Genomic DNA, 14,082 nt, shown 5'->3' with positions numbered 1-14,082 from the left:
TCTAAGCCCTATGCTCTTTCTTGCACAGGACCTTCTGTGATGCCTTTTCTTCTGCTGGAACATGGTCTCACGTCCCTTGTCCAATTTCATCTGCTCACAACTTTCATCCCTCCCATGTCAGCTTAGGAACGACTCCCTGGAGGGGAGTCCCCTCTGATTCTCTTTTATTTATTTATTTATTTATTTTTTAATTTAATTTTTTTTTATTATTTTATTATCCCTCTGATTCTCACTGGTCTGGTCAGAGTCAATTTCTATTTGCCTCCATGGCAAGATAAGCTTTTCCTGTCCAAATGCTCATCAAACCATTCCCAATTCTAATTTGCTTCTTTCCCTCCAGCCTCGAGTTCTACTCTGTCTAGTTGGTTGATTCTCATATTCCCAGCATTTAAGTAACAGCCTGTGTCTATGCTTGGAACTCAAACACTATTTGATGAGTGAATATTACATAGAAATAATATGAACTGTTAAATGATTCCAAGATGGCAATGAAAACCCTTGAAGGGACACAGACAGTATGTAGTCTTAAAATTTCATTATGCAGATGGAGAAACTGAGGATCAGAGAGGGCTTGCCTAGACCTAGGTCCTGAAGCTTGTCTGTGGCAGAGCTGGAATGAGGGTGTTCTAGTGTGAACCGTCTGGGTTTTGTTTGCTGTCTGATTTGTCTAAAGAATAAAGAGTCTTAGATTCTGTTACTCAACGTGTGTTCTGCAGAATCACAGCAGCACCAGGATGTTTGTTAGACTCTCAGACTTGCCCTTGACTCAGTCTTCATTTTAACAAAATCTCCAGGTGCTTTGTAGACAAAGACTGAGAAGCACTGGAGAGCAACTAAATTCCACAGAATCAGAAGAAAGCCCAGCTAATATTTTGTAGCATTCAGTGCACGCTGCCGACAACAGTGGGGCCCCTCAGCTCCAGAGCTCCATGAGTGTGGAAGAACAGGGCCTGGTCTGATGGAAGATGAAGGTTCAACTCCAGATGAACTGACTTGGTGAATAAAAGTGTAACGCTTAATTAAATTTGCTCACAACTGTGGTTTTAGCCCAACAACTAACTCACTTTGCCAGCCAGCCTGCTTTCAATTGTGCAAGTTTTCTTTAAAAAGGCTTTAAACAAAATTTTTTCCTTTCTCTTTGTCTTTTCCCTCTCCCCATTCTTCCATGAAGAGCATCTTTTGAGTTCTAGGCAAGGTCCTCTCATTCCTCCCCTCATCTCACTAGCACAGGAGGGAGGGAATGTTCAGAACAGCAAGACATGCAGCTCTGGTGACTAAGGCCAGTGTGTGGGGAAACAAGCAGACCCAAGGCCCAAGGCCATGCCTCAGCATGCCCATCCCACATCTGGAAGCCCACACTCCTGGACTTCCCCTTAAGATCCTGTCCTGCCCCCTTGGGAGCTGCCTTTGAGCTAGAAGTTCATTGCAGTTCTCATTTTACCTGGCAGATTAACAAACCTTCACTTCCTTTCCCCTCAACTCTGCTCCTGCTATTTGTGAGTTTGTTATCAAGACCAGGAACTGAATTTTTGGTTTCAAAAGGGAGAAACCTAACTGACCAACAAGTCTGATGCTGTAAATTTCCAACCTTATAGCTATTAAATTTAAGAAACTTAAAAAATGTGTATTTATTTAAACAGATAGTTCTACCTACACTGCTGAGATGGTGGTGAAGGTGGCGAACTCATACCCTGCCAGTGGCGTTGTAAACTGGTGTAGCCAGTTTGGCAAACACTCCAACAATAGGTAGCAACAACTCTAAAGCTGTTTGTTTCTTCCCCTTGGACCAAGTCATGCCACTTACAGGAGATAATCCTAAAGGGGTAATGCACCAGAAGTGACAAGTTACAGGCTGGACGATATGGATTACAGCTTGAAGTGAGAATTCTAAAGGGAATGGCTGAGCACGTTGTGATATGGTATCCTCATGGAGAAAACTCAAAATTAATTCTGACAAATATGCTGTACCTCACCTGTGTGGGGTACAGTGGTGATTAAGAGCATGGTCTCAGCTGGCCACAATGGCTCTCGCCTATAATCCTAGCTCCTTGAGAGACTGAGATCAGAAGGAGTGTGTTTCAAGGCTAGTCCATGCAAATAGTTTGAGAGACCCCATCTTCAAAATACCCAGAGCAAAAACGGCCTAGAGGTGTGGCTCAGATGGGAACGCACCTGCTCTGGGACTGCGAAGCCCTGGGTTCAAACCTTGAGCTTACTGAACTGCTCTTGGCCTCAGTTTCCTCATCTGTAAAGTAGAGATGATAGCAAAAACGACTTCCCAGGATTGTTGGGAGGATTAAATGGTTTAATTAAGTTCATTAAGGTGCCTGGAATAGTGCCTCTCCAAAGATTTATATCATTACTTTTGTTAACATTCCAATGAAATGGTCTGACACAGGGTGTTTTTCTTCCCTCCTCACGGGCTGACTTCCTGTGATAAGTCCAAGACCCAAGGGGGATTCCCCCAGCTCTCCTTGGAGTCAGTCTGGTTTTCCAAACACAAGGAGAGGAAACAAGCAAAGTTGTTCACCTGGTTTGTACATTCCATTCTTTTTGGCTCTGTGGCTGTTATTATGTTGTCATTGAAATGGACGATCCAGGGACCCTGTTGAATTTCTCCCTCCCCGCCCCAAGTCACACTCATTTGTGGTATCCCCCACCTCACAAGGGCCTGGGCCCCCAGCTCTTTAGTATACAGATGAATGTGCACACTCTGCCTTCTGGAAACCTCTCCCAGAGCTGAGCAAACCTAAGTCTCCTCCTCCCTCTCCCAGTTCCTCTTCTGGTCCTCATTTCCTGCCCTAGAGTGGACAGCTCTACTTGCTCCAATGATGGTAACAGTCACCAATCACCAAAAGCCTAAGAAGGCCTCTTACTCTGTTGTGGCTTTACTACCTCAGAATAAACTTGTGAGGTAGGTGCTATTATTCTTGCCTCTGAAGTTCAGATATTTATTAAAGGTGTGCTGAAGACCACTAACTTATATGTGAAGAAGCTGAGATTTTAACTCAGATTTGTCTCCCTCCAAGCCCACACATGGAATCATGACCCTAAAATCCTCCCCGTGTAGGGATATCCGCAAGGTATTTATAATAATGAATGGTAACCAAAAGTAAAAGCAAAATTACAATGCCATTAATAGAACTGTGCAAAATGATGCGTGCTCGTAGAAAAAGGCAAGAAGATTTGCTATGCAAGAGTGAGTTAAAATAATTTCCTTCAGTGACCATTATTTCATAAATTTTAGTTTTCAAAAGCTACCCTTCACCTGCAAAAATTGCTTCCTTGAAGTCCAATTGTTCTGAACCTTGGAGGAATCACCTTGGAGGGCTTTTTAAAGATACCCAGTGCCTGCCTTCCATCAAGGCTAAGGTCAGTCAGATGTCTGGGGTGAAACCCAGGCAGAGCATTTTCAGAGAGTCCTCTGGTTGACGGCAGAGGTAATAGGATACAGGGACATTTCCACAGTGAAGCTTGATCTCCCTTTTGGTGGAGCCTCGCTTCCTGAATTCTGCAACTTCGTGCTAACCTCCTCAAGCTTTTCCTCTGTGGTCAAGAACAGTCCAGCAATAGGCTTTCCCCCAGTCCTTTCTGCACATGGATGGATGGAAGATCTACTTTTTTGGGAGCATGATATATTCTGCAGCTTATCATTGGTGGTATTTAATCTGACTGTTCATTTGCCCAAACTCATTAATCTGTATCTTAAAATTGGTGAATTTTGTTATAAGTAAATTATCCTTCATTAAGCTAGTTTTCAAAAAGCTCTGAGTATTGAAAAGAAAAAATAAAACAGCATTATACACAGACTACATATATTTTATATATATCGAATAATTTGATATAAAGTATAAAATAAGTAAATTTAGCAAAGGAAGATGAATACCAACCACTTAATGTATAAAACTCATTTATACTAGCAGCAAACAACTCAAAAATCAAAATCCGAAAATACTATTTTCAGTAACAACATAAACCACAACATATTTAGGGATAAATCAAATGACAGATTTCAAAAACCCGCACACTAACAATCATAAAACACCTCTGAGGGAAAGAGTGAAATAAATTGAGGGTTAGCCAAGTAATTTATGAACCGGATGACACAATATTGATAAAGTTAATTCCTTTAAATTTGTATTAATTCCTTTAATATAAACTCAATAAAATTTCCAGGAATTTTCTTTTTTTAGGGAACACTGGTAAATTTATTCTCAAATTTATATGCAAGCAAAGAACTTAAAGATGAGCAGAGCTAAGGGACTTCCACTGCCAGTTATAAACTTCTCATGAGGCAACAGTAGTTAGGGCAGTGTGGCACATGGATAGAGAGATAGACCACTAAAACAGAAGAGCCAGGAACACTCTCACCCATACCAATCACGTGATTTAAACAAACGTTCTATAGCAAGACAGTAGAGAAACTTACCAGTAAATTCTCAGTAAGTGTGTTGGGTCAATTGGATAGCCATTAAAAAAGAGAAAGAAAGAGAAATTGGAGGCTGGTAGAGTGGCTCAAGCAGTAAGGGTGCTTGCCTAGCAAAAGTGAGGCACTGAGTTAAAAAAAAAATTGGACCTCACACCGTATACAAGTTTCATGATGGATTGATCATAGATATAGAAGCAAAAAAGAAAATGATAATAAAGCTTCTGAAAGGAAACAGCAGAATAGTTTCACGTCTTGGGATAAGCGAAGGTTTTTAGAATTAGTATACAAAAAGTTTGAGCTAGGACTGGAGATGTGGCTCAAATGGTAGAGTTCCTCTTTGCAAGCATGAAGCCCTGAGTTCAAACCTCAGTCCTACCAAAAACAAAGCAAAATAAAAAAGAAGTACAAACTAAGAGAAAAGCTTGAAAAACTAGATTCATTAAAATGAACAATTTCATTGAAAGGCATCATTATGAGGGTAAAAAAAGTCAAGCCGCAGACTGGGAGGGAATATTAGAAATACACATCTCTGACAAAGGGTTTGTACCCACCATATAGAAAGAACTCTTATAAATCAATAAGAAAAAGACCAACCTATAAAAATATAGGCTAAAGACTGTAAATATTATTACACAAAAGAGGATATCCAAATGGGCAATTTAAAAGCTATAGTTAACCTTTTAATAAGAGCTAGTGTTGGCAAGGATGCAGAACAATTAGAATTCTCATCCATCGATGGTAGGTATAAACATTTTGGAAGAATGATAGTATTTAAATTCAAACTGAGGTGAGTCTTAAGTACAAACAATGTCAATCAAAACAGACCCAAGAAAAATGAATTCTAGAATATGTGTCTACAAAACTGTCTCAGCAGCATCGTGTATAAGAGCCAACCCCAAACAGCCCAAATGTTCATTTAGCAGTAGAGTGAAAACTGGTGACAGTCATCAGTGGAATACCATCAATAAAAAAGAACAAATCAGATGTTACACACAGAAATGAGGATGACTCTCACGGACAAAAAAGTTGCGTGAAAGAAGACAGACACAAAGAGTGTATAATCTCTGATTCCATTTATAAGGGGTTCAAAACAGGCAAACCAGATTTATGGTGGTGAAGAGCAGAATACTGGCTACCTATCTTTGGGGGTTATTGACTGAGAAGGGAATGTTTTGGAGGACTAGATGTATTCTTTTTGAGACAGAGACTTGTGAGGTAGACTGGAACTCTGGATCCTCCTGAATGCTGGGATTACAGGTGTGTACCATCATGCCTGGCCCTGGAAGTATCCTTTATTTGATCTAGGTGTTGATTTCAAGAGTATATATAATAGTAAACATTGATGTGCTTTCAATAGTGGTGTACTTAGTATATGTTATGCTTGAAATCATTCAAAACTATGCGTATGCTTTGTATAGTCTCTTCTCTCTTTTCTCTTCTCTTTATTCCTCCTTCTCCTCCTGGTGTGTGTGTCTCTACAGCCTGTCTGAGAATATTAATTATACTTATTTTAACCTCTTTTTTGCTCAATTAATTCTACTTCCTTCCTCATTAATTCTCTTTCTTGATGTTGGTGTTCTTCTCTGGTGTTGGCTTTTCTCAGATACTTGGCAATTCTCAGCTGCCTGCTTTTCTTTGACTTTAGGAATCTCTGCTAAGCTTGTGACCATTGTAGACAGGGTCCCCATGGCTGTCCTCCCATGGGGAGGACAGGCTGTGCTCTGGCAGTTGTTCTCTATCCTTGAAGGTTTTTTTTTTTTTTTTTTTTTAAATCTAACTTTACACTTCCACCTGGGAGAAACACTGTGTTTCTCAGGTGAAGGAGAGGGAAAGGAGGACAAGCCAACCAGCACCAGCTTACTGGGGAACTTACTAGAAATGTAAATTTTCAAGCTCTACGCAGATCAATTGAATCAGAAACTCTGGCCATGCCCTCCAGGTATAGCTGTCTGCTCAAGACAGAGCCACTGTTCCACAGAGTGCCCAGCTAACTTTGGGATAGTCACTCTTCTCTTCCCTGAACCCTTTCACAGCAGGGCGTCTGGCAAATGTTTCAAGGGGAGGTTTCTTCATCCCTGCTTCTGCTTTAGCCCAACCCTGGCTATTTGCTACCATTCAGAATTTCCTCACAGCCTCTGCAGGATTGGTAACACTCATTCTTGCTTTGCAGGATTCTAATAGATTTTTATTTGTTTGTTTTTGGAGACAAGATCTCACTATATAGCCCAGATTGGCCTTGAGTTTGTGAGCTTCCTGCCTCCATCTCCCCAGAGCTAGGATTATGAGTGTGTACCACAATGCCCAGCTTTCTAATAGGTATTCTTAAAGATTTTAATTGTGGTAAAATATATAAAATCAGATTTACCATCTTAACCATTTTTGTGTTCAGGCCAGTAGCGTTAAGCACATTCACATTATTACACAATCCATCTCCAGATCACTTCATCTTGCACAACTGAAACTCTACACCCATTCAATAATACCCCAGCAGATGCATTTTTTTTTTTGGTCATTAAATGCAATTTTGGGGGTAATTTGAGATCTGTGCTCTGTATGCCATCTTTTTGTTGATTTCATTGCAGTAAAATATACATACCACAACATACAACCCCCTGTAGTATAGTTCAGTGGGATTAAGTTCACTCACCTGGTGAACTTAACCCCATCACCACTAACCCCAGTTCACCTCTAGAACGTTTCTATCATCACCATAGGAAATGCTGAAATTCTGTGCCCACAGAGCCACATCTCCTAGTACCCCATTCCCAGGCCTAGAGAGACATCCTACCGCTGTCTCTGTGCATCGGACCACTCAGAGTACCTCCGATGACATGAGTGGAACCATACAGTGTTTGTCCTTTTGGGTCTGGTTGATTTCACGTGGCATAATGTTTTTAGGGTACATTCATGTCATAGCATGTGTCAGGATTTCCTTCCTTGTTAGTTTGAATATCATTCCATTGTGTGTGCACAATCTATTTTGTTCAGTCATCAGTCAAGGGCAATTGTGAATTCTAGATCATGGGGTAATTACATTTTAATTATCATTTTATCTTTTTTTTTTTGGTGGCACTGGGGTTTTGAACTCAGGTCCTCATGCTTGCTAGACAGGGGCTCTTATTGCTTGAGCACTTTTTGGTGATGGGTTTTTTCAAGATAGGTCTCGAGAACTATTTGTGCTCCTTCAAACCAAGATCCTCCTGATCTCTTGCCTCCTGATTAGCTAGAATTACAGGTGTGAGCCACAGGTGCCCGGCTTGCATTTTAATTTTTGGAGGAACTACTGCATTGGGTTTCATTGCGGCTACATCATTGCACATTCCCACCAGGAGTGTCCTTGTCACAGTTGTAACCTTATTGGTTTTTAACCCTAGCGAGGGAGAAATTGAATCTCACTGAGGTCTGACTTGCCCTTCCCTAGTCATTAGTGCTGTTGGTGCATGTTTTCATGCATGCATTTGTCATTTGTTCGTCTTCTTTAGAGAAGTACCTATTCCAATACCTGGCCTACTTTTGAATTGGGTGTTTTGCTTTGCTTACTGTGTGTCCTGGGAATCTCTATGTATTCTAGATATGGATCCTCAGGTATTTGCAAACACAGTCTCTCATTCTGCTCCTTCCTTTTTTACTCTCTTGTGGTGTCCTTTGATGCATATGTAAAAGTTTTTCATTTTGACGAATTTGTCTGTTTTTTCCTTTTGTTGCTTATACCTTTGGTGTCTTATTCAAGAAACCATTGCCAACTCCAGTGTTATGAAGCTCTACCTGATGTTTTCTTTTCTGTATGCCATCTCTACCTACCCTCTGTAATTTTCAACTGTTTGCTAGTTAAACGCAAATATCTAACTTTCACCCACCCCCACCCCACCCTGCCATTACTACAAATGTCTAAAACATGGCAGTTTTGCTCTCAATTCAAGTGTTGTCTGATGAAAGCCTAAGAGAATCCCGAGTCCAATGAATGACCATGATCTTAACCCTGATCACACTGAAAGGGACCTGGAAACAGCAGAATAGGCAGAGCTACTTCTATTGGGTGGGCCCGGCTCAAAGTCTTGGTTTACACTTGCCTCTGCCACTACTAGTTGGTTGGCCTTATAACCTCTTTGAGTTTCAGTTTTAATTTTTCTTATCTTTGAAATGGGAATAATAAAACCCATGTTGAGGCTTTGTGGTAAGAGTGAGGGATCCTGAGAATGTCTGGCTGTTAGAAGGCGTGGCATTTAATTATTAACCACATAGTGTGTGCCTGTTTCCAGTTCAGCTCCTCTGTCACAGGTGACTGTGACTCTGCAGAGGTCAGCCTGGCCTTCCTCTCTGTACCCCAAGCCTTGATCCCTAGCCATGTGCATGATAGGACCTCTGTAAGCATTTATTTAGCAGATATATTGGGAGTTAAAAAGTTCCCCTGTAGCCTGCCTGAAAACCGTATCATTGTTGCACACATTTGGAGGTGAGAGTCTGAAAACTCATTTGAAAGGAATTCTTGCTCTTTATGTAGTCGTCCTCTATATTCTTGGGGAATTTGCTTCAGGGGCCTTCAGGGATCTCATACTCCCTTTATGCTGAAGTCTGTCATGGAAAATGGGGTAGTATATACACCCAACCTCTGCTGTCCTCCCATAGACCTTAAATCATCTCTGGATGATTATAATACCTAATACAATGGAAATGCTATCTAGTCATTACACTGTATTGTTTGAGGAATAATGATAAGAAAAAAGTCTGTGCATGTCCTGTACAGATGCAATTTAAAATATATATACGTACACATACACACACATATGTATACTCTTTTTTTTTTAGTGGTACTTAGCTTTGAACGCAGGCCTGGCAAGTGCTATACCACTTGAGCCATATCTCCAGTCCTTTTTGTTTTAGTTTATTTTCAGATAGGGCCTTACTTTTGCTGGAGGCTGGCCTTAGACCAAGATCCTCCTACCTCAATGTCCTGAATAGCTGGGAGAGAAGGTGGGTGTCACCATGTCCAGCTTGTCTTTTTTTTTTGGATAGGGTCTTGCTTTTTTTTTTTTTTTTGCATCAAGTCACTTTTTCCCATCTCTGCCTCCTGCGTAGCTGGGCTAAAGAATATTTTCAATCTGTGGTTGGATGAATTTGTAGATGTAGAACCCACCGCTACAGAATCTGAAAATCCCAGGGTAGCAAACCCACAGATAAGGAACCTGTGGGTGTGGAGATCGATGGTATGTCTTTCTGCATTACAGATGCCAGATGTTGCCTGAATTTGCCTCCTCCTCTTCCCTGCAATTGTTTACTTTCCAGATGAAACTGATCCTGCATCTGTGAAGGAATTTTGGAGGAGGCATTGGTGGAGGTGAAAGAGGGGTACCCAAATGCTCTGCTTTTTGCCCTGAAAGTCTAGGAAAACCCCAAGTTCTGGGGTTGGTTACTATAGAATGACAAAATAAAGCACACTGGCAGGCCCACCAGTGATCTTTTGATCCTCTCAGAGATTTGATTTCATAGATTCTATGTGGTTCTGATGGGTTGCACTGAATCCAGTACTTAAATAAATATGGAGTAGATCAGATTCTCACTCTGGCTTCATTCAGGTTTTTTTTCTCTGTACAAAGCCATCCAAATGGCTACTTTAACAAAGTCACAGTCTTCAGTGTTCTTGACATGCTAATGTGACCAAAATTGACACTGAAATAATAAATGTATTTTGGATCATAGCTACTTTTTTGGGGACAGGATCTTTCTATATGGCCTCAACTTCAGGATTTTCCTGTCCCAGTGTCCTAACTACTGAGATTACAGGCGTGCATCACCTTGCCTGGCTCATAGCTCCTTTTCTAAACCTACTTTTGGACTGCACTTTGTTCTCAAAAAACAGCCTTGTACAAGGACAAGGCTTCTTGACTAATCTTCACAGGAAGAGTAAGTAGGTTAATTTCACCTTAAAAATATCTGCTGGATGCCAAAGCTGGTGATGTGCCAAAGGATAGGCTTAAAAGTGAGCTGTTTTAAAAATCAATTTTAACTTTTTTTTTTTTGGCAGTACTGGTGTTTGAACTCAGGGCCTCATGCTTACAAGGCAAGAACTCTACCACTTGAGCCATTCTGACAGTTCTATAAAAAACAATTTTAAAAGAGTAATGGCTAATATTTTTAGCCCAGCTAAGGTTTCTGAGTTTGAATTTAGCACAAGCTATTTTCAAGGACTTACGTGAAACATGGTCAGACAGAAGTTTTATGTGGTACATTGATTATGATCTCTCAATGGGCCCACAAAAGTTCATGTGCTGTTTCCACGAGTCCAGGACCTTCTTACTGTTGTTACCCTCCACTCAGAATTTCCAGTCTAACGCACAGCTGCTGGAGTCATCCTGCCTGAAGAGCCTCTTTGGCTATTCCGAGTCCCAGGATCAAGTCCAAAGTCACCCAGGCTTGCAAGAGCTGACCCTGGACTGATCTCACTGGCTTGCTTTCTGGCTTCCATACGGCTTCTGCAGAGACCTCCACTTTCCCTCTCTCCTTCTCTGTTCTGCAAACTGAGGTGAAGGTCATCTAACATAAAATCAACCATTTTAAGTGAAATAATTCACTGACATTAACATCACTGGGCAACTATTGCTGCTGTCCAGTTTCTGAACATTTACATCGTCCCAAAGGAAACTGAGTTTCATGAAATGGTCACCCCCATTCTCCCTGCCCAGTCCCTGGCAGCCACTAGTCTCTGTGGATTTGCGTATTCTGGATATTGTAAACAGAGCCATACAACTTGTGACCTTGTGTGTCTGGTTTCTTTCACTTAGTATAATGTTCTCAAGGTTCCTCCAGGTGATAGTAACATATATCAAAACTTCACTCACCTTCATGACCCAGTAATATTCCACTGTATGGATATGTCACAATTTTTGTTTATCCATTCATTCCTTCTGTGTGTGCATGGTACTGGAGATTGAGCTCAGGGCCTCCAGCTTGCAAAGCAAGTGCTTTACCACTTGAGCCACACCCCTAATCCTTTTGGTTCTCCCTCTATCTTTGCCTAGGCTGGCTTCCAACCATGATCCTATTATCTCTGCCTCTCAAGTAGCTGGAGAGGTGTGCACTGCACCACTTGGCTCTATCCACCCTTTCTTTGGTGGACATTTGGGTTGTTTCTACCTTTTGCCTACCGAACATAGTGTATGCCTATCCACATATTTGTTTATCTATTTTCCATGTTTGGGGGTATACTGTGTATCTAGGAATGGATTTGCCAGCTCATATGGTAATATCTATGTTAAGTGTTTTGAGGAACAACCAAACTGTTTTCCTTCCTACTCTTTTGTGTTCCAGTAATATGGTAAATTTAAGAAAATCTCTGTCACAGCACAATTATAGGATGCATTTAATGATAACAGACTGTAAACATATTTGAAGGCAGGGGTTGTGTTTTGAATTCTATGTGAATCTCCAGTACCTGGCCCAGGGCTGTACAACGAAGGTGCTCAATAAATGCTTTTGGGATTGGATCACCTGTAGAGGAGTTACATATGGCTTTATCCTTAAGGGATGTCATGGATGTGGTACGGCTTTGGAATCTGATAGGTGACCTAGATGGGACAGGGAGTAAGTGAGCCTGGAAGACCTGACCAACCCCTCTGAACACAGGGAAAGGAAGAAGTAGTTATCTCCACTCGTGGGATTTGCTGTTGGTTTGCTTTGACTAGCTCATTTCAGTCCTCTGGGAAGTTAAATTTCTCTCTGTCAAATGAGAAGTTTGAATACTTTAGTGATACTCCAGTCTTTATTTGATGTGTGCAGTAGAAATACTTTTGCCCTATATGGACTCATAGGTGAAAGCCCTGAGTGGTTGGCGTATGCATTTGAGGAGTGAGAGTGGGGAGGGAGGCAGGGCCTGTGCCTAGCCTGATTCCCTTTCATCTCTCCCGCCAAAGACCTTGGTTGGATGTCAAGACTCAACGCTTCCTACATATTCTGAGACCCTCTCAGTAACTCTGAAAAGCTCCTGCTCTAAACATAAAGGAAGCATTAACAGAAAAAAAACATTTTGCAAAATTTTTTTTTTTGATTTGTTATTCAAAGATTTAAATAACAATTTAAGGATAAGGTATGTAGCTCAGTGGTAGAGGGCTTGCCCAGCATGCACGAGACCCTGAGCTCAATCTCCAGTAACACACACACACACACACACACACACACACACACACACACACACACGGCAACTTAAACCAAAAAAGAATCCAAAAGTTTTCTGAAAAACTATAGTGAGTAGTATCCTTAGTTAAAGAGGGGGGGTCTCCAACCCCCTACTCAATTTTTTATTCCTAAAACACAAAGATGTTGTGGGCAGGATTTCATGTCAAGAACTGTCACAGTGCTTCAGCCCTGAGTGGATTCCTGCCTCATGAGAACATTTCTTCTGAAAATGTCAGCCTGTACCAGAGCTGCCATGTGAGCAGGCAGGCCCCATCCTGTCCTTACACCGTCGTTCCTTTGCTCTCTCTCTGTCTCTTCCTCTTCTGGTGAAATGTCTTGAAAACATGACATTTACTCTCCACCCTCTCTACTTCTTTGCTTCTGAATTAGTCTGCAAAATCAGAGGTTCTCTGAGTCCCCAGTCATTTCCTGGCACGCCAGTCTAACTTGTCCCTCAGCCATGGTCAATGCTGACACTTGACTTCCCTTGATCCTGTTTGGTTCTTTCTGTGGCAGCTCATTTGTAGATAACACGTCCGGAAATACACTGTTTGACCCCTCAGATTGCTCCTATTTATTCAGGTTAAGAGACAGAAGTTATTTCAGGCAATGAGATTGAAAGATGGTCTACACAGCTGTCTGAATTAGCCAGAAAATGTGTTGTTCTGATTATCATTCCCACACGATGTTAGAGCAGCTTAGAGTGAACCCCAAATCCCACTCCCTCTGTTAACCCCGTCAACTCACTTTTTGTGAGCTTCCTCTTGAAATTCTAGAACTTTTTTTTTTAAGAATTCTTAAGACGTGTGTGTACCTTTTTTGTAGTCAAGCCTAACTGTAAAAATAAAAAGGAATTTCAGTTTTAACATCCCTTGAATTTTACCTCCTTCTCATTTGCCTTTACTTCGACATGGACATAAGAGGAGAACAGCAATCTTTTCACCTTTCCTTCAACTCCACTTTTCAAGAGAACTCACAGTTTTCTGGAGGATGCCCGCATGCCGACTGTCCCTGTTGTTCCACCATGACGATGTTGACCCAGTGGGGTTTCCAAGACTGTAATCCTTTAACAGTGCCTCAAACCTGACTTAGAAAAGCTAAAGTCTGCCCCGTAAAGCTCAGGACTTGTCTCAGAAATCTTGCCTGGATCAGCTTCCAAGGTCTAGTGTAATACGATTATTTTCCTCTGGGGAAACCTGTGAAACAGGTCTTGCAGCTCCATTGAATGTGTCAGAGTTTTAATTGATTCTTTACCATGTCTATCCGCCCCATAATAGCAGTGCTAAGCACAGGACGTGTTTTACAGGAGCAGTCACCCAGCACTTAATTTGTTGTCACATAGCAGACAGACTTTTTCACAACGAAAATAAATTTTTTTGTGTCCTGAGAACTTTTGCATGATGAAGTGGGCTCTGCTGATATTGGGAGCATAATCACTGTTGTCCCCAGTTATCACTGAAGTACTTCCAGGGACAATTTAGGCA

At 41.4% G+C, this 14,082-nt stretch overlaps 1 protein-coding gene across 3 annotated transcripts in view; it reads right to left on the bottom strand.

Moving 5' to 3' along the window:
- Ptpn3 (protein tyrosine phosphatase non-receptor type 3) overlaps positions 1 to 13,772 on the bottom strand; it is a 140,068-nt gene extending 126,296 nt beyond the window's left edge. Inside the window, exon 1 of one of the 3 annotated variants that reach the window (XM_074051295.1) lies at positions 13,576 to 13,772. In XM_074051295.1, the coding sequence (XP_073907396.1) occupies positions 13,576 to 13,624 (49 nt within the window). In that variant the 5' untranslated portion in view covers positions 13,625 to 13,772. Of the gene's footprint in view, positions 1 to 13,481; positions 13,503 to 13,575 lie in introns of those variants that run through there. The other 2 variants (XM_074051296.1, XM_074051301.1) reach the window with 2 other exon arrangements.
- Positions 13,773 to 14,082: the final 310 nt, after the last annotated feature.

This window comes from Castor canadensis, chromosome 13, assembly GCF_047511655.1.
Source record: "Castor canadensis chromosome 13, mCasCan1.hap1v2, whole genome shotgun sequence".
Taxonomy (NCBI): Eukaryota; Metazoa; Chordata; class Mammalia; order Rodentia; family Castoridae; genus Castor; species Castor canadensis.
The sequence above is the reverse complement of the archived record's forward strand: the minus strand, read 5'-3'. Positions and strand labels throughout refer to the sequence as shown.